General features: G+C 36.9%; 1 protein-coding gene across 7 annotated transcripts in view; it reads right to left on the bottom strand.

The window, feature by feature from the left end:
• The window catches only part of Fkbp5 (FKBP prolyl isomerase 5), a 111,845-nt gene that overhangs the window by 6,519 nt on the left and 84,403 nt on the right, over positions 1-20,923 (bottom strand). For all 7 annotated transcript variants that reach the window (XM_046464444.2, XM_058585575.1, XM_046464448.2 and 4 more), the window contains 3 exons: positions 16,367-16,523; positions 11,379-11,469; positions 8,916-8,999 (listed from right to left, as the gene is read on the bottom strand). In XM_046464444.2, the coding sequence (XP_046320400.1) occupies positions 8,916-8,999; positions 11,379-11,469; positions 16,367-16,523 (332 nt within the window). The remainder of the gene's footprint in view (positions 1-8,915; positions 9,000-11,378; positions 11,470-16,366; positions 16,524-20,923) is intronic.

Genomic DNA, 20,923 nt, shown 5'->3' with positions numbered 1-20,923 from the left:
AATATCTTAAACATTCAGTCACCTAAAGAGAAAATGCACAGATGTATGGTGGAAAAAACTGTATCTAACACTGAAACTACTATAGGATTCCATCAACAAGTCCAACTTTTAATGATAAAAATCTACGGTACTGGGCATACTTGGCAGTCATAAACCCACATCTACTCTGACAAGTCTGAATGGTGCGGAAGTATATAACAGCATGAGGAAGAATGCCCTTACACAGCACGGGTTCTAGAGACACAGATTTATACAGACATCATTGTGTTATACTTTTAAGGAAAGATTTCCATTTACAACTTCACATTAACTCATATAAAAATAACTTGACCCTACACAAAATGTCCTTTTAGCAACATTCAAAGTAATTAACTGTTACAATTTCCAAAGTGGCAGAGGTATTGAAGCCAGGGAAAAAAAAAAGAAAGGGGAAAAAGAAAAGAATCAAACAAAACAAAAACACACCCATAAAAAGGCAAGTTGTGACAAAAAGTATGCATCAACTTTCTGGACAGTATCCTCTCCCAAATTAAATGACACTGTATAAAAATTTGCTGGAAAAATATTACAAAACTGAACCCTGTACATTTACACTTGAGTCCAAGCCATTCTGAACGTGGCGGGAACCCACAGTTCAGTTACCTTTCCCACTCACTGCTTTCTCCTCTTGAGGGTTATGATTGGAGTCTGTGTCATTTGAATGATGTGTAAGAGAATTTTCACTGCCCGTGGGAGAGTCTACACTTTCATACCCCGCACTGAGTTGGTTTACGTAACTACTACCTCCTCTGCCAGTTCTCTCCTCTGAGCTGTTGGAGGCCTTATTACCATTCCCTGGAGAAGAAGGAAAGTCATCCTGTGTTGTGTTCCCCTCCCTGTGAAATCCAGACCCAGACGTCCTCTGACGGGAGGAGCTGCCATTGCTTGGTCCATTTGCCAGATGACTGCAGTCTTTACTTGTGGCCTCTGCCTGTTCTACAGGTTCAGAAGATGTAGTCCTGCTGGTACTTGGGGCTGAGGCTTGAGACTGCCAAAGCAGTTCTTTACATTTATATTACAACGTATATGTAAATAGATGGGTCAAGTCCTAGTAAAATTTTACTAATACAGGAAATGGTCAGAGCTGGCCCATAGCTGGCTCTAGTTGTTGTTGCTGGCAATGGGCCTATAGGCTAGCAGCCTCCAGTATGAATAACTATAAAACAACACAGGTGTCAACTATGTGAGAAAAATCTCCTACTCATTTTTGCTCTTATTTGATAAGAATTCTAATAATTGTAAATAATCAAAACAAGAGTGGAAAAATACATATGTATATTCTCTATACAAGAAACTGAGGGTATGAGACAGTGGCTGTGAGATTGTGCTTACTGTTACTGTAAGACAAATGAAATGGAATGCTAGCTGGTAAATCCACAAATGAAAATCAGTATAGGTAAGGGCTCTCCTTTTGCAGGAGATGATTATAAGCTTGGGAACAGATGATATATCCTAACAGATGTTGGAAGAGCAGCCAGATTCATTAGGACATTAAATCCAATGAACAGTGTGAAGACTTCCACCAGGACCCACCACACTTTAAAGCGGCAAGTTGTCTCTCCCCATATGTACTCTAACCTTGAAATAAAGACTAAGAAGAGGAAAATGACAAAGCAGGTCTAAGATAATGTTCCTGTTATAAAGGACTTCAAGTGTGTGGCATAAGAAAGGAGCTCACCTTAGAAAGGAACGCTTGATGTTGATTTTCTGGTGATGATGATGAGGTAGACCAGTTCCACCTGAGGGTTAGGGTTAGGGTTAGGGTTCTGAATGGGGACTCTGCTACATTCCGCAAACACCTCCCACTAGTCACTTATTTAGGAAAGGAAAAACTCAGAGCTCATCAGTTTTACTGTAAGATGACCATGCAAAAGGATGCTGAGATACTAGGCAGGAGAAGGGCACAGAAATCAGTCTGTTATTCTCTCTGCTGTGATGCAGTTTATTTATATGAATAAAATATTTATATGAAACCAAAGTTTTTTCATGGTAAGTGCTGAAGTTCTTGATATGAAATTACACCTGATATGGACTAAACTGTGTTTCCCACTCCAAGTTCACAGTGTGATGGTGTTTGGAGATGGGGACTTTGGGAAATAATTAGGCTTGAAGAGGTCTTGAGGCGGGGCCCCCCAGGATGGGATTAGTGCCCTCTGAAGAAGAGACAGAGTTCACATCCTCTCTCTTCCCACCCACACACAGATAAGGAAAGGCTATGCGAAGACACAGCAAGGAGGAGGTCATTAGCAATCCAAGAAAGGGCCCTCACCACTGACCATGGCGGTACCTTGATCTTGGGCTCCCAGTCTCCACAACTGGGAGAAGTAAATTTCCGTTGTTCAGCCGTCTAAGCTATGCTATTTTGTAATGGCAATCAAGTTAAGACAATATTTACCTTTTGTCACAGCCTTAGGCCTCCTACTTTTTTGGGCAATACAAAAACAATAATATGAATGAGAATAAAGCCCTCACCAGTCTCAGTGATTGGCTTTTTTTTTTTTATATTATTATTTTCTGGCACAGCCTTTTCTCTTGCTGGGTTATGAGCAGCATGTGTCCTATCTTTTTTGGAATATCCAGAGTTTAGCACAAAAAGGCCCTTTATAAAGGTTTACTGAGTATACTTTAAAGTCAAAGAAATATAACTGAAAAACTTTTTCTATCATTGGGAGCAAAAATGGTGGTATGAGTAGAAAAGAAAGCTGTCATTTCATCCAGGTTAGTGAGGCTAGACATTTCCTTGTCATGCCTGGTTTCTTCTTCCTCCTTCATCTTTACTATACTAACTTTTTGATTATCTCCTAATATATTATTATAGGAAAGAAAGCTAAGAAGGACAAACACATCAATCTTATCACTTCAACAGGTTCTGAATCATCAGAATGGTGGAAAGTTATGGTTTCTATAAAAACAAATAATACTTTTTTTAAAAAAATTCTTTTTAGTCACATAATAGAGTTCTTAATAGTTCCTTTACATTTAGAGCTTTTAAAGTTTTTGGAACCTCTTTCATATATTCAACTTCTAATTAATCTAGTCTTTGTTTTACAGAATTCCTCCTCCCAAGGTACTATAATATGGTTCTTCACTGGGGGTGATTTTTGCCTCCCTCCCCCCTCTTACATCTGCGGATGTCTGGAGATATATTAGTTGCCACAACTTCATGGTGGGGGGGATGCCTTTAGCATTGAGTGGGTAGAGGCCAGAGAGGATGTTCAACATCCTAGAATGTACAGGACAGCCCCTGCCCCAAAGAAAGGTTTTGGGGTTGGAATTATCCAACCCGAAGTATCAACAGTGATGAGGTTTAAAAATCCTGCACTAATTGGGGCTGGGGTTTTGGCTCAGAGGTAGATCACTTGCCTAGCACATGTGGGACCCTGGGTTCGATCCTCAGCACCGCATATAAATCAATGAAATAAAGGTACTGTGTCCAACTACAACATATATATATATATATATATATATATATATATATATAATTAAACCTTGCACTAAGAGTTAAGGAGATAAAAAGACAAGGTGAACTCTTCTTATGAGTTTTTTTTTCCCCCAAACCCCAAATCCTAGACTTGTGTCTATGGCATTAATTCTTGACTCAGTAAGGGTGGTCAAAAACTAGCAGAGTTTTGTTTGCCTGAAAAAGGTTCACAGGTTGAATAGTGATCCTTTATTAGTTTGCTTTAGAAATGCTTTCTTCTCAAGGCTCACAAGAGGGCGCAAGAACCCCATGTCACTGCAATGTCCTCAAACTTCTTACTCTGCCACCAAGTTAGAAAAATACTAAGCAGGTAAGACAGTTAATGCTCTTTCTTGTCCAAGAGTTACTGTCAGCTATGAGAACAAAAATCATGTTTGTTGAACTGGCTTGCATGATGTCTGGCAAATTCATGTTATCTATGCTTAATAATTATTTTCAGAGCCAAATGAAGAGCCCTCCCCTTTTTCTTTTCATTAGTGTTCACAGGTTGAAATGAGATTCTACAATATAATTAGCACAACCATTCCCATTTAAAAGCTGGAAACAGTTCAACCCTACTAAGGGGAGAGATTTACCCTCTAAGTTATAAACCAAACTGACAGGTCAATGGAAACGGAGCTCCAAGGTGCAGAGGGCATGAAATACAGAGCCCATCTCTGCTCTAACCCACACATCTGATCTCTGCATGTACACAACATGCCAAGTTGAATACCCTGGTAAGATGAGACTCAGGAGGGCAGTATGGCAGACTGAAACCTGCCCTGAAACTTGAAAAGGGAAGGGACTGTATACAGGAAACTATCTACCAATAATTTTGAAGTCTTACAACTAAAACTAGAATCACTACTGGGATCTTTACCTATAATTAAGAAGGTGCCTTCAGGGAAGTTTCTAGTGGTACAAAATGTTCAGAGACATTTTGGGAGAAAAGTGTTAGGTCAGTGGTTTTGAATCTTTCATTAATTTTTCCCTAATGGACTAATGTTTTGAAAGATCTTGTCTATCAAAGAGCATGTTAAAAGTAATATGTTCCATATGTGTGACTGCTGATCCAGATTTTATCCAAAGATCAGTAATTTTAAGAAGGTTCATAATATTATGAAACATAAATATATATATACAGTTGTAGTTGTGATGCTCACAAGCAACAGATTTAAATAATCATACAGATACTTAAGTACTGCTTTCTACTATTGATCATGAATTCTAGCCATCCCCTATATATATTCAGGTTAAAGTTATATGACACATGACTTCATGACATCATTTTGTTACCAAAAATGTTGTTCCAAGTTATCTGTCATCAGCAACCAATTAGAGCTTCTGATTACTATGCTTAGTAATATTACTATTACTAAGCTGTTTACTATGCTGGTAGATATAATTCTAGTCAAATGCCCAAAGCCTCAAAGCTCTTGGATTATTAGAAGTTTGGAAAAATACATAAAATTCAGCTACACACACTTAATGATGGGGATACATTCTGAGAAATGAGTGATCAGGTCATTTCATCACTGAGAGAACATCACAGAATGTACTGTATAAACCTATGTGGTATAGCCCACCATGCACTAGGCTATATGGTATGACCTGTTGTTCCTGGACTATAAACCTGCACAGCATGCCACTGTATTGGATACCACAGGCAACTGTAACATGATGGTAAGCATTCCTGTATCTAAACACACAAAAGATACAGTGAAAATACAATATAAAAGATTAAAAAATGGCACATCTGTATAGGGCCTATCTCATGAGTGAAGCTTACAGGACTGAAAGTTGCTCTGAGTGAGTGAGTGGAGTAAATATGCAGGCTGAAGACATTTTACTATCGACTACTGCAGACTTTATCAGTATGGTACACTTGCTATACTAAATTTATTAAAAATGTTTTTCTTTATTCAATAATAAATTAACCTTAGCTTACTGTAACATTTTTTACTTTATAAACTTAAAACTTTGACTCTTTTGAAATAACACTTAGCTTAAAACACAAAACGATTGAAAAGATACACAAAAATATTTTGCCTTAATCTTTAAGGTTTTTCCTATTAAAACAATATATTTTTTTAAACTTTTAAAACTTTTTGTTAAAAATGAAGTCAAAAGGGGCTGGGGTTGTAGTTTACTGGTAGGTACTTGCCTAGCATGTGTAAGGCACTAGGTTCAATCCTCAGCACCACATAAAAATAAATAAGTAAAATAAAATTATTGTCTAAAACAAACAAAACAAACAAAACTGAAGTCACAAATGCAGATGTTAGCTTAGTCCCACATACAGTCAGGATTATCAGTATCACTGTCTTCCACCTCTACATCTTGTCATCTTGTCCCACTGAAAGGTATTCAGGGGCAATGACATGCATGGAGCTGTCATATCCTATGATAGATAACAAAGCTTTTGGAATCCCTCCAGAGGGACCTGCCAAGGCTGTTCTATAGTTAACTTTTTTTTTTTTCTTTTTAAATATGTGAAAGCAGTACTCTCTAAAATAATGATAATAAATATATAGACAAAGAACATAGTCATTTATTATCAAGACTTATATACTATACATGATTGTGTGTGCTATACTTTACTTTCATACCCCTGGTAGAGCAGATTTGTTTACACCAGCATCACCACAAACACATGGGTAATGTGTGGGCTATGATGTTACGACAGCTATGACATAAATAGGCAATAGGAACTTTTAAGCTCCATTATAATCTTATGGGACCATTATCATAAGCAATTTGTCATTAACTGAAATGATATGTGGTACAGGACTGCATAGTAAAGACTTTTATGGACTCTAGAATATAGGAAACACCACCTAGGTCTTAAGGGATTTTATAGAAATCTTTCTATTTTATTCTTGTATATTATCTGGGTATAAAATAATCCATTTGGAATCTTGGTTGAATAATGTACAAGTAGCTGATATTCCTCAATCAGAAATTTTAAAAAAAAAACTCACTCTCATGAATTTTAAAACCCACAAAAATTCATACTGGAGGGCTGGGGTTGTGGCTCAGCGGTATAGTACTCGCCTAGCACATGCAAGGCCTTGGGTTTGATCCTCAGCACCACATAAAATAAATAAAATAAAGGTATCATGTCCAACTGCAATTAAAAAATAAATATTTTTTAAAAACTTACACAACTGGAAAGAAACTTGGGGATTAAATAATGTTCCTCCCTCATTTTTCACATGCAAATAAAATCTCCTTGGACCTTAAATGACTTTAAATCATTTGAAGAACAATAAAGCCTAGTTTTCCAAATTCCCAGTTCAGATCTCATTCCACCACATACCAATGCTTTTCGGTGATCCATGCATCATTTTAGTATATGTAGTAATTATAAATAAATATACATATTATTTAAATATCTGGACTTCAAATTTGACTACATCCTACAGTAAGAACTGTTTTATATTACAACCCACTAGCCACTTAAAAAAATAAAAGTTTCATGTAATGAAACTTAAATTCTGTTGTACCTTTCTACTAAGTTGATTTCATGACCCAAGCTCAAAGTTTGAAAAACAAAAACCATACATGTTGCCTTCTGACTGTTTTTTTGTGTTGATTATACATTCTTAGAAAATTCTGTTTCATTTGATTTAACATTGACTCTATTATCTTCAGAGAAGGTTGTAAACCTAATAGCATGTCTTTTTGAGAGAGAGAGAGAGAGAGAGAGAGAGAGAGAGAGAGAATTTTTTAATATTTATTTAGTTATCGGCGGACACAACATCTTTCTTTGTTTGTGGTGCTGAGGATTGAACCTAGGCCGCACGCATGCCAGGCGAGCGCGCTACTGCTTGAGCCACATCCCCAGCCCCTAATAGCATGTCTTATAGCAGATGCTCCACAAAGACTTGTTAAAGTATATTTATGTATCACTGCTTTATACTGTTGAAAAACAACACTAAATTTGTGTTTGTGAATGGCAATAGCAAGAAGCAGGAAAAACAAAACAAACAAACATAAACCCAGGAAAGAAACCTTGACAGAATTCCCATTCTCTAATTTTAATCCCCAAACCCTTTCTGCTCACAGAGGAGGCATGTATTTAGGGTTGGGTTAGCAATGGGTAAAGCACGCAGATTTTCCTTACAGCTGAGGGATTAAGATCTAAGGAAGATCTTGTAGCATTCCTAGATGCTACAAGAAAGTATTTTCAGAAGCAATCTATGATGCATATTACTTAGGAATTTCTGAAGATTTTTCACAAAACCAAATGTGCAGGGATCATCTTAGCCGTTAGAAGCAATTAATACCCCTCCTGTCAATTGCTTTTGAGTGAGAGAGAGAATTTTTTGATATTTATTTTTTAGTTTTCGGCGGACACAACATCTTTGTTTGTATGTGGTGCTGAGGATCAAACCCGGGCCGCACGCATGCCAGGCGAGCGTGCTACCCCTTGAGCCATATCCCCAGCCCTGTCAATTGCTTTTGAAATCTGTATATAACCAGCCCTCGGACATTGTGTCATCCATTCTAGGCTTGACTTTTTTAGTAACCAGCTGACATCACAAACAATATCTTTAATTTGCTGTTATAGAAATATTTATAAGTAGGATGTATAAAAATACAGATATTAAATATATATTATTTATTGTTGGAATATTTACGTGAAAATTGCTTTTCCATTTAATAACCAGAGATTACATATTTTTCAGTTGAAAGTATTATTAAAACAAGAGTCTTAAGGAAACAATTATCTCGTCTATACATATAAGCAAATGTAACATAATTTCTTAGGAACAGTTAACACTTAATAAATTTTTTTGTTTTTAAAAAATATATCTGAAAAAAATATATATATCTGAGATGAAAAATTGTGCTCTATATATGTAATAAGAATTATAATGCATTCCGCTGTCATATATAAATTAAAAAAAAAACAGGAGAAATGTCAAGTATTATTACATAAAATAAGAACACTGAGAGAAAAAAAATCTATGCATGTTCTTTTTCCTTTCCTTTTGTCTTATGTCCTAATGACTTTATTAAGATAGGAAAAAGAAAAATGACAAAATTCACTCCTGTGAATTCTATTCATTATTTTTTCATTCCATAAATACATATTGCATGCCAACTATGTACCAAATAAAATGCTTTAGGACTTGTGGGGTAAAATGGTAGGTGTGTAAGCCAGACCCGGTCTGCATTTATGGAAGGTTATAATCTAATTATGATGTGTACAAGAGTTGGGGTTTTTCTTCCATATTAATTCATTATTTTTCACCATTCTTTATACTAAAAATGGCAGACTTGTGAAAATTCAGGCTTATTCTTACCAAGAAGGATGTTGAAAGAATTCATAGTAGGAAATATCAACACAACTCAATGATTCTTGAGTGAATTCTTTGACCTAAAAAGGATAGTACAGAAGCTCACACACCTTGAAGTATACCGTTCCCTTCTCTTTGACAATGGCAGCCTGCTCCAGTTTTTCTTTGGTGTCCATCTCCCAGGATTCTTTGGCCTGTGTATAGATTTGTGGCAGTGGTTAGAAGAGTACAGGAGGAAAAGTATCAGCTGATGCCCTGAAGAACAATCAGCAGCTACTTCTAGAGGATACCCAAACTCAAAAGACGCTGGCTGTTAAAGTTGTGTGCCATTGCCAGTTTACTGCGAGGCTAGTGCTCTCTTTGTGTTGCTTTAAGAACTCACTTTCCATGAGGATCAGATTGTGGCTTAACTCGTGTTGCTCAAGAGGGTCGAGCAGGCAAAACACAGGAACATAAATTGCTGAGCACTGTGAGAGAATGCACATTTAGAATGATAAGGTGAGGCCATCCAATAAAGGCGAGTGCTCCTTATATCCCTCCTATAAACATTTCCACTAAACTGTTATAATTTTTTCAAGTTGTTTCCCTCAAGTCTTAGTTTTTCATCTCTAAAATGGGAATTAAGTCAGAGTTGTATATTCATACTGAATTTTCAAAATTCCAGGGCAAGCAGTTTTCTCATCATTGTAAAATAAAATAACCAGATATACGACAGCCTCCAAAGTTATATATCTAGCTTGTAAATATATAGTTGGGGAATTTCAAGAAAACATAACTGGGAGGGTAAAGCTCACACAAAAAAATCACTTCAGAGCACATGAGTTCATCATCTGCTAGTTTATATTGTGTGTATCCTTTACTCTCCACCATTAAGACACAAATCAAGAAACTGCACTTTCCATACCAACAACTGGATTTAGGCTCATAAAAGTCACTAGAAAAGTTGTTGGGATCTTTAAGGGAAATTGGTAATAGAAGTGTTATTTAGTGCATATGAATTGTGAAGTTTAAGTGGCTAACTGTAAAATTCTATTTAAAAGATAATTAATGTGTTCCTGGTGTCATAGATGCTCCCTGTTCCTACTTTAAGTGAATGAGGGGGATACTAATTTTTTTGGCAACTCATGTTGCCTCCCAATCGTTTAGCTCTGTTATTTAAAAGCCTCATTAACAAGGGTCCTGTGCATTTTTCATATTGGCTTCAGTTTTTATGGAGTATAAATACAGCCTTAACACAAGGCAGAGAATGAAATCACATTACTCCCAACAGCACCACATGCCTTCCTGTGTGTCAATACATCTGGCAATGTTGCACAAATACACTCAAGGAGTAGAGAGAGCAGAGGCTCTTTGTGGCAGGCCACAGTAAGAAGGTTCCAAATAAGCACAGGAGGGAAGAGGAATGGGCTTCCTCTATAAAAAGGGAAATAGGAAAGCTGAAGGTCTAAAGGACCATGTGTGAAAGGTTATTTTCTCCTTCCTTAACAAAAACCACAGGGTGATATGGGACAGCACTGGAAGATCAGCGCAGAGTTAGCAGGCCTTCCAAAAATGCTACTCAATAAATGATGGTGTGACAAGAGCATGTGTTTGTTTTGAGGAAAACAAAATAGGAGGGTCATGATTAGGGACATCACTGATAGGGGAGAAACCCAAACCAGTCCTCCCCTTACTTTCCTAGCTCAAAGTTATAGGCCCACAGGACAATTTCCTTTCCAAGTCTGATAAATTACAAATAGTCACATTTCTAGCTCAAAGCTTAATGTACAGAAAAAGGAGGTGGTGGTACTGTGGGTGAATAAGCCAAGAATACAAAGGCAGTCCCTGAGGAGCTCCAGGAAGGGTGGGGCACTGGTCCCACGGGGGTGGGGGGTGCGCACTGCTGAGAATGACAACACACCTAGCCTAGGTATGACTTTGTTCTGTTAATCTGCTGCTAAGAGCCTCCTAGGTTGGAAATTACATCAAACAAGACACACTTTTCTGGAATCCAAGGCAACTGACAAATACTCTCATTTCTACTTTGACAGATATGAAAAAAAGGTCTAGGGTTAGCAGGTTTCTTTCCTGTGTCTGGTCACACAGACAGATGGCCCCCAAGGCCTGGTAATTGGGATAATAACTTAGAGTGACAGTCAGGTCTATTTGTGACTCCTGTGAAAGGTACAATTCTTTCAGCCCTGGAAAGCTGCGCCCCACACCGCTAAGGAGCTTCTTGGCAGTACGTGAACCTTTTTGTCCTCAATCCAGAGAAAAAAGTACAAAAAGAACAAGTCTAGGAACAAATAAAGGAACAAGTCTTGGATTCTACCCAAAAAAGTTAAAAAAAAAAAAGGCTGACACATAGAACAAAATAAGAACACTGAGGTCCTTGGTTGTATATCAGCTGTGCTATGTCAGATGTCCCACACTCTAGTAGCAATGTGGGAGACAAGAGACAAACTTGAAAATGAACAGCACAACACAAAAATAAACACCAGCTATCTATAGTAATATTACCTAGTAATAAAGTAAATAAAAAGTGGATGGAGAAGAAATTTATGGTGATTTTAGAGAAATTGGTATTTTCTCACCTTTTCGAAGCTCTTAAGTGTAACTTCATATATAAGCTCAGCATTAGGTTCAATGCCAAATTTAGGCTTCCCTGCCTCTCCAAAACCATATCTGAAATGGAGAGTAAAAAATAAAACTTTAAAAGAATTGGTGTATTTCCAGACACTTTCTTTGGTACTTTGAGGTATCATATTAGCATAGTGCTATCATTTGCAAGTTACACACAGTGACCCTGAAGACAAAAGATATTGATCAGAAGATACAGTGCCAAATATCACTACTGTAGTTTTCTTAGAAACTGGGCTAGATTCAGCTTTCTTCTGCTTTGCATACACATAATGCAACATCTATACTACTTGGGACAGCTTGTTTAATGTGATTGTAAATGTCATTGCCTTTTTTTCCCTACTTGTTTTTACAATTAGCTTTCTGGCATTAGGCTCTTCTCCTTAAGCTTTATCAGCAGGAAAGACAAAGGAGATATAGTCACTGTAATTGTTGTAGTGGTGCTTTTTAAAGTTTTAATGAGCTTTGAGTTTTAAAGTGTTATTGTCAAATAGTTCTGGGAACATCTACCCTGACTTTCTGATAGTACCACTTCTAGTCAGATAAATGAGGGGAAAGACTCACATATTAGTAAAGAAATATGTTCTCTCAGTATTTAATATTTTTAAAAAGAATACTAGGAAACATACATAATACAATATACACATAAATTAAAAGTAGCAGCTCTAGCACCTCATAGAGACACTCTCTTACAGTTTTGTAACTATCCTATTATAAAATGCTATACCTTTTAGCCAAATCTTATTGAATAAAAAGGTGGGGATATGTAAATTTGTTTTTAGGATCATTTAAGATCTTTAACAAATTAAACATATTCAAGAAGCACGCATCTGCTAGAATGGAAGTTCTAGTGGAGCTGTCTGGCTGGTTCAGTTGGTACCCAACATTTAGAACAAGGTCCAGCATATCAAGACAGTATTCAATGGAATATACTCTCTTCCCACAAGCCAAGCTATTCTTGGTACATGAAATGGTATTATAAAAAACTTAGTAAACTCAAACTTTCAGGTTATAGGTTGAAAGATGTCAAAATTGGGTTGATAATACCTCTAGTTTCCTTCAGGACTGAAGAAGTACAATGGGCCTGTCCTATGATCTTTACCCCTTGCCTGAATTTTCCAGGAAAAAAAAAAAAACTGCTTACTCACTCACCTTCATGGTTACACAAGAAGGTGCAACTGGAACAGAGAGAGGCATAGACATACAATGAGAGCTGGTAGGATGGGGGTGTGGTGGCTTTAAAAGCAGGGCAAAGGGTATCTTCAGCAAAGAAATAAAAAGAATGTAATCATCAGTAGCCAATTTTAGGGAGTGGTGCCCACTTTTCTATCTGGAGCTCTTAGATGTAGCTGTCTCCTATTAAGTTTCTGCCATCTGGTAAAAAAAGACCATTTCTAATTTGCTGGGAATGAGGTAAACAGGGGCGTACTTACTGAAAGCCTATTTACTGAGAGCATGTTATGATTGAGTCCTGTGCTAATACTCGGGGACAAATGCAACAGATGATCCGGCATTTGCCTTAGACTGATGGCCCTTAATCGGGGCAATTTTAATCCTCCCTTCCCCAGGGCAAAGTCTAGAAATATTCTGAGGTTTTTACAACTGGAGGGGTGCTGCTGGTTTCTCTTATGCAGAGGTCAGGAACACTGCTGAACGTTCGACAATCGACAATGCCCAGGACAGCTTCTATAACAAAGAATTATCTGGCCAAAAATGTCAATAGTGCTGAGGGTAAGAAAACCTACCTCAGAGGAACTCACAAATGGGGTCCATGTGGTGGGAAGTATGAGGACTGGATAGAGGGAGGCATCAGAGAATCCTGCCTATTATCAAAGGGGTTAAAGAAGACTAAAGAAGGAGATTATTTCTATAACTCTCTCTTGGCTTAAAATGAAATGATTCTATCAAGTGTAGGTAGAGTACATCAACCTACAGAGGCAGAAGCTCACACCAAATAGTTCTGGGAACATCTACCCTGACGTCTGTATTATATAGAAATTTGGCTGATTATGCTAGTTCAGTCCAAGCAAAGAAGGACCCAGGGCATACAATTCATCTGACTGAAAATTAAAATACCACAAATGGAATTCCAGGACTTAAACAAAAGATAAGCTGAGCTACAGTAACAGAAGGAATTCATTATTCCTGTCCTTGAATTAATGGTTGCTTCCAGAGAGCAGAGATATAAATAATGACTTCTAGTGACTATTAGGCTTTTGTACACATACAAGAACTACTCACATTACCCTTGTTACCAACTGCTTCTTTTTCTTTTTTTTTTTTTTTAAGGTTTATTTTGGTTCACTTTTTTAAAAGTTGTCAATGGACCATTTATCTATCTATCTATTTATTTATATTTGGTGCCGAGAATCAAACCCAGTGCCTCACACATGCTAGGCAAGTGTTCTACCACTGAGCCACAACCCCAACCCCTGCATCCTTTTTATAGATGAAGAAACTGAGGCTCAAAGAAAAGTGCTCAAAAAGGCAGTGGAAGAGCCAGGATTTAAGTGTGGCCTGAAGAAACTTTAGTTTTTTGACCCATGCAGCCTCATTATTGGACTATCACTCTTGGCAGCCTGTGTTTTTGTTTGGGATTGTTTTAAGACAAAAGCATAAGGAAAGGAAGGAAAGAGAAAAAGTTAAAATTGTTCACACTTGGACCTAAAATAAGAGGGAAAAATGGGTTCTTTGGAAGTGTTTCATGAATTTCTTATTATGAAAATATTTTGCCAAGAAGTCTATCAAAGTCAAAGAGAAAGAGTGCCTTGGATATTTTATGGAGATTAAAATAGAGATGACATTAAGAGCATAAATTTGTAACAGCCATATTTACAACACTCAGTATAATGTTATATAAGTGGGAATCTGAATAAGACAAGTAAACTTGTTACATGCAAACAGAACATGTTTGGTGTGTAAGGGTTTTCTACATACATGAATAGTATTATGCAATGCATATGCAGAGATTACACTTTGCACACCATCACTTTGAACAGAAAATAACATGTTCCTTCCAATTATGCAAATCATAGCCATAAAACATACAAAAAAACTTTTTAAAAAAATTTTTTCTAATTAGTTATACATGACAGTGCATTTTGACACGCTATATACAAATGGAGCACAATTTCTCATTCCTCTGGCTATATATGGTAAAGAGTCACACCAGTAGTATAATCATACATGTAATGAAAAAACTTTTATACCAAAAAATTTATGAAAAACTTGTCTGCTACTTTTATGCCTGAAAACATCAGGAAAACCTACCACGTGTTAAAACAGAATCTCCTTTTTCTGGTGGCCTAAGGGTAAAATGGAAGAGAAAGCCACCACAAAAGTAGTGACAGCTGATACACCAAGGGTTTGAATGTGCCAGGCAATTTGTTAAGTGCTGTATCTGCCTGACTTCATTTAGTCCTTTGCAACTTTATAAGGTAGACACTGTTATCCCTACTTACAGAAGGGGAGATAAGTGACTTGTTCAAGTGCACATAGTTGGTAAGCTGCAGAGCAGGGTTTAACGATTAATGATATATACAGCAAACAGTTTAAACCTGCAAGGAACTATTTGCATTTATAAATAAAGACAATTTCCTTTTCTTTTTGCCACTAATCAGCTAGGTTAAAATGTAATGAACTGATTCATATATTATATGCTCACAATATACATAGAACTTATCCTCAAGGAGCTTAAATATGCAAACATACATTAAATATAAATCCCATCTTCTAGCGAGTTTACTATAATTTTGGAATACTAGATTAAAAGTAATTAGAGCCAGGCATGGTGTTATACATCTGTAACCCCAGCAATTTGGGAGGTTGAGACAGGAGGATCACAAGTTCAAGGCCAGCCTTGGTATTTTAGTGAGGCCCTTGGCAAGTTAGTGAGACACTATCTCAAAATAAAAAATAAAATGGGCTGAGGATGTGGCTCAGTGGTAACATGTCCCTGGATTTAATTCCTATTACCAAAAAAAAAAAAAAGTAATAAAGAAGTGTTACTGCCTCAATAAAGGCTTTGAAGAGTTCATGGTGGAACATCTTGGAAGGATTCTCAAGTGGGTAGTGGCATGACCAAAACATCACCTGAGAAATATGATTATGGATCAAGTGCTAGGACAAAGGTAAATAAGCCACTGTGTTACTACAGAGGCTACACAAAGGCAACAGTACAAAAGGCATGATAACTATTGGCAAGGGAGGTCATCAAGAGTCTTATTAACTCAAAATCCTACCAATGAAAGTCCTTGGAGCCCAGGGAAAACACATTATTAGATAAGCAGATGCACTTTCATGTAAATAGAATCAAAACACACTGGTTTCTCTCAGGGGTTCATTTCTCAAGATAGAAGGCTTGGATTCATGGTATAATTTTTGATCTAAAAATAATACCAAACATGTTTTCACAAGAGAGACTGTCAGTGTCTGATAGTTCTAAGCTTGGAAGTGCTAATGGATATCCTTATAATGGGAAAAATTTAGGCAAAAATGAGTCATCTCCGCTGCCTTTAGATCCAGGAAGAACAGGCTTTTTTTGCAGGGGTACAGGAGGGAGATGCCTCTATAAGAATATGTGGCACAAATTCAAGCGGTAGTAAATCATCCAAATGCTTCAACTCCCAATGCCTTCTGCCCAATTCAGAGAAAAAGAGAACGGGGCAAGAGAATTACATATGAGGACTGATAACTGCCTGACTTGGCTACATGGCTGGTAATATTATCCTTAACATGCATCAACCAAATAAACATACTTGCAAAACCTTTGTGATACTATAAGGTCCATTAATTTACTTGATGACTAACTATGACCTGACTCAATGAATGTTTCCACTGTTGTATTAACATCACTGAAAATATCAAAATGCTGAATGAAAAAGTAAGCATATCCTTGTTCTTTAGATACCTTCTCAGTGTGCTGAACTGGTATGCTGCTTACCGTGGTCCAAGATACAAAATACATTGTTCTTCCCGCTGCATTTTCTCCAGGGCTTTGTCAATTCCAATTGGAATGTCATGGTCTTCTCCTTCACCAACAGTGAATACCACATCTCTGCAATCAAACATCCTTCCACCACAGCAGCCTTCTAGGTGGACTGAGGGTGAGACAGGACAATCAACAAAGTGGCTCCTTAGGACTCAGTAATTCAGTGAAGTGAAGAGTGAGTGGCCACCAATGTAGCAAATACCATTTCCCCTCTCTCATTTCATTAAGAAACATAGTGCTACATCTCATCTCAGTTTTGCCCACCCAGCAATCATATTTCTGTTTTAAGCTAAACATGAAATTGCTGATAACCTTATCAATAAGAGGCTTAGTGGGCAATAAAACCAACTAGAAGCTGGGCTCAGTGGTGCATGCCTGAAATCCCAGCAGCTTAGAAGGCTGAGACAGGAGGATCACAAGTTCATAGTGAGACCCTGTCTGAAAACTAAAATTTAAAACATAGGACTGGGGATGTGGCTCGATGGTTAAGTACCCCTGGGTTCAATCCTTGACACAAACAAACAAAACCCCCCAAACCAAAAAACAAACCCCCCCCCCCACAAACAAAAAATCCAACTAGAACATAGGTTTATTCTAAGCCTATGACTGTTTCCTTACTTGTAACACAGGGTCAAGACAGATTACATAAAAGATAATTATTAAAATGCCACAAACTTAATATCAAATATATAATGACCTTCTATAACTGTATCTTGACTTCAGATTCTTGGGCAAGAACCCAACTGAGTGGTTATTTCCTTAATAATATACCAAGGTTAACTGAAGCTCTTTCCTCTTTAAGGGTCCTAATCACATTCACAAATATATATGAATAAAAATGAAAAATCCAAAGGAAACACATAAGTAACTAAGCTGTTTTCCTTAGTGGAAGTAATAAATTTAAAGTGTGAAGGAATCAACAGTATACTATAACTTTACAAATCAAATTATTATTAACAACCTCTTTTGAAATGTAAAGTGAAAAGCTCAATTTCTTGGGATCTAAGTCCCCAGGCCACCCAAATTCATTGAGCTTATTCCCAGGGTTATTTCATATTAGATAAGAGGCTTTCATATTAATACAAAATAGAAAAAATACATATACACATTGTTTTTCCTTGATAGGTTAGATTCATTTTTCTAGGAAAAACAATTCTCTGAAACCTTCCAACTACTGTTAACATTACGAATATTTATACCTTCCAGTCTTTGACTCAGTAAGAAAAACAGATGGCTTATAAGCTAGGGTAACATTCACCAGGGAATATAATAATTTGTCTTTCATGAGAAAATTCATTATTCTTACTTCTGTAATATAATAGCCTATATTCAAATCTATGGCAGTTTCCTAAAACACTTCTTTTCTAATACTGGATGATCAACTTTGGATCAATAATTTGCTTTAGAGAAACTAAAAATCACTCTTCTCTTAAACGTATCCCACATCCAATAAGATAACTATTATTTTCCAAAATAGTTGTGATTTTCAATTACAACTTATTATACGTTTGAACTACATGACCTCAAATGTCCCTCAAAGCTCTAAAATTCTATGATTCTATGACCCAGAGAATTGAATAATATAACTCAACATAGGCCTGAAACCAACTTCAAAGCTAACCCATCATTTGATGGGTTTATCTTTAGCTTAGGCCTGTGAAATGAGATAAACTATGAAGAGTAAACAGTGGTGGTTAGTATACATACTAAAAACCCAAATATTGCCTGGATATATATGCTTTAAAGCTCTCTACCCTTTTTTAACTCACTAGGATTAATACAGGTAGTATTAATGATTTGCTCCCATTGCAAATATACGATGGAGTCCAAAAAGCTTGGAGTAAACTAGAGAGGCCTGGATCTTGAGTCAGTTCCTTCAAGTGACAGCAGGAGCTAGACTGGCTTTCAGGGTGGGGTTGGTATATGGTATTTTGTTTTATATCCCATACTCATAAATGCAATGTTTCCCTGTAAATTATATTCATTTTTGGAATGCTCTAGATAAAACATTCAACCTGCAACAAATTGAAGGTCATTCTGAATTGGAAATATTTTAAAAATAAATTCAATGTACTATTTTCAATTCCATCCACATTAGGTTCTGCAGGAGGGAGTCTAAGGCTTAAGATATTTTTACTGGAGTAAAAGTTGATTTTCTAAAGGGGTTGAGAGTTCTTAGAAGTTTGCATACCTAAATTTTCTTAAATCTTCCCAAGAAATTTAATTTAGACTAATGGATGATACTTTTTATGAAAAAGATTGCTGAGCAAAATGAATTTTAACTCATGTATTATGTAATGTCTCAAGTATTGGGATGTTAACAGATTTTTTTTGGTCTGAGGGTTATTGTTAGAAGTATTACCTCCCCCTATCCCCACCCCAAAAGGATAGCACATTTAGTAGGGGAGGAAATTATCAGTATATTTGTTGTGGCTTTTGGTTGATCAAGTTTGAATGTGTTTTCAAAACAGGAAATCCAGACCCTGCAAAGGATTTCTGCCTGTGTGTCAGTTTCCTAGCCTGGCTTTCAGCTTGTATGTACTTGAAATCATATAAATAATTTCAGGGTTCTCTTTACATGTGATAACCCATCATTAGAGGGATAAAAAGACTGCCTACTAATAAACATGTTGGGAAAGATAAGTGAAGTAAGCAAGTCAAAACAAACAAAAAATAAAAAACAAAGCTAAGTAAAACTATAAAAAAGGCATAATTAAGAAAACAAAACATTCATTGTAACTAGTCTGTCTGAAAGAGACAATAAATGATGGAACCAGTAGTGTCTGTGACTGTCTAATATGAAGGGGAACTTTTTTGTGCTTGCTCCTATAAATACTTATTATCTTATATACAGGCTATTTTTTTTTCTTCTGGCATATCTAATTCTTCAAAATTGGACCTGAACAGTCACTACCTATTAGAGTACCATAAAATCTTATTCTGATACAGACCCACACCTGAACAGCAGTTTATATTTGTATACATAAAACTACCACCATGTAATATTGATGTTACCTGCAATATCAGAGCAAGAGGCGGTATCATTGCCTCAGGGTATATACAGCCCATTGATTCTTTATATCTACAAGTAGCAAAGGCTATCTTTGTTGGGTTAACTGGTTTCTAAACTTGGAACACGAGTGACAAGTTCTATAAGATTGCTAACAAGAATTCACATACCACTTGGAGCACAGGAAGATTGCCATTGCCATAATGAGGGCTCCCCTCTCTAGGTGATAGATACAGATGATATGCCTAGTTCCTACAGATCCAGTTATTTTCTTGTATATTGTCTTAACAACTGCTACCAAAGAAAACCATGGCAGCTCTGGCTGTGGAAGACCTGTGGTTGCTTTTGACCTCATATCTCTTAGTGCAAATACTCACTTAATAAATATTTAATAAAAAGCAGCATGACTCACTTGGGAGCTTAGTCTCTAGGGCTCAAGAGGTCTGTCGCTAATCTCAACCAAGATGATTTATGGGAAGTAAACGATCTATGACGTTCCAAAGAGAATAAAAAGTACATACAGGATGCTTCTACTTAAGGCTTTTTTGGTAGAGAAAGAAATAAACAAGTGAAAAAGAGACAATATTTTCTCCTGACTCAAAGTCTACATAACTTAAAGGGAGGAAGGTCCTCTAAGTCCCACAAAGTTAAACCAAACCAAATTATCCAAGCTTAGCTGCGCAATCCGAGTGTAACCACATCAAGTGAGCCCAGTCTGCTGCAAAACATCATTTAAACTGGAGCTCTGACTTATTGTTCTCTTACTGCCCTAGAGCAATTTTGTTTTGAAGAGCACAGAACACCCTGTTCTGAATGTGGCTGGCACATGAACTCGATGTGCTGACAGCAATTTGTACTTCGATTAAAATAGGGGAAAAAAGGAAAGAGAGAGTGCACAGCAGTAACAAAAACTGGAATGCAAGAACCCCTAAACTGTACAATTGGTATTTTAGGAAGTGAAATTGAGAAAGAGGCTTCATAACTTAAAAAAAAAAAAAGGCACTGTAAACACTCCAGCCTAAAGACTAGCTCTGGTATGTGTCTGTTTTCTCCTTTTCTAATTATAGTAGTTGGTGTCTGATAGCTTTGCACTCATTCCCAAAACAATTGCTGGGTCATGGGGATCTGAATGGGAATATAATGGCATTACTACTAACTAAACAAGACTGGTCATTTGACCAGAGAAAATCAGGTTGTGACAGGTTACTCCCACTCAGCAAGGGTTTTCTCTGCTGCCTAATTCATACCAAATGAGTTTCTCCTGCCTAACAGAGCAGGGCATCTGACAGAGTGGAATCTTAATAATTGCTCTATAAAGGCAAGCAGAGATGAATTTTTAAAAGACATATTAATCACCGATTACAAGAAAATGGCTTTCATCAGGCATAGTGGTCAAATTTCCCCTAACTGCCTCCCCCCTCCCATACCATTTTGTTTTATTTGAGGTGAATGAACACTATTGGGAGATTGCTTATGGAACTCAGGACAGATACTAACAG

This window comes from Marmota monax, unplaced genomic scaffold (genome assembly GCF_021218885.2).
Source record: "Marmota monax isolate L192 unplaced genomic scaffold, Marmota_monax_Labrador192_F-V1.1 WCK01_AAM20220418_F8-fsc00211, whole genome shotgun sequence".
In the NCBI taxonomy this organism is placed as follows: domain Eukaryota; kingdom Metazoa; phylum Chordata; class Mammalia; order Rodentia; family Sciuridae; genus Marmota; species Marmota monax.
This window is presented reverse-complemented; position numbering and strand designations above follow the sequence as displayed.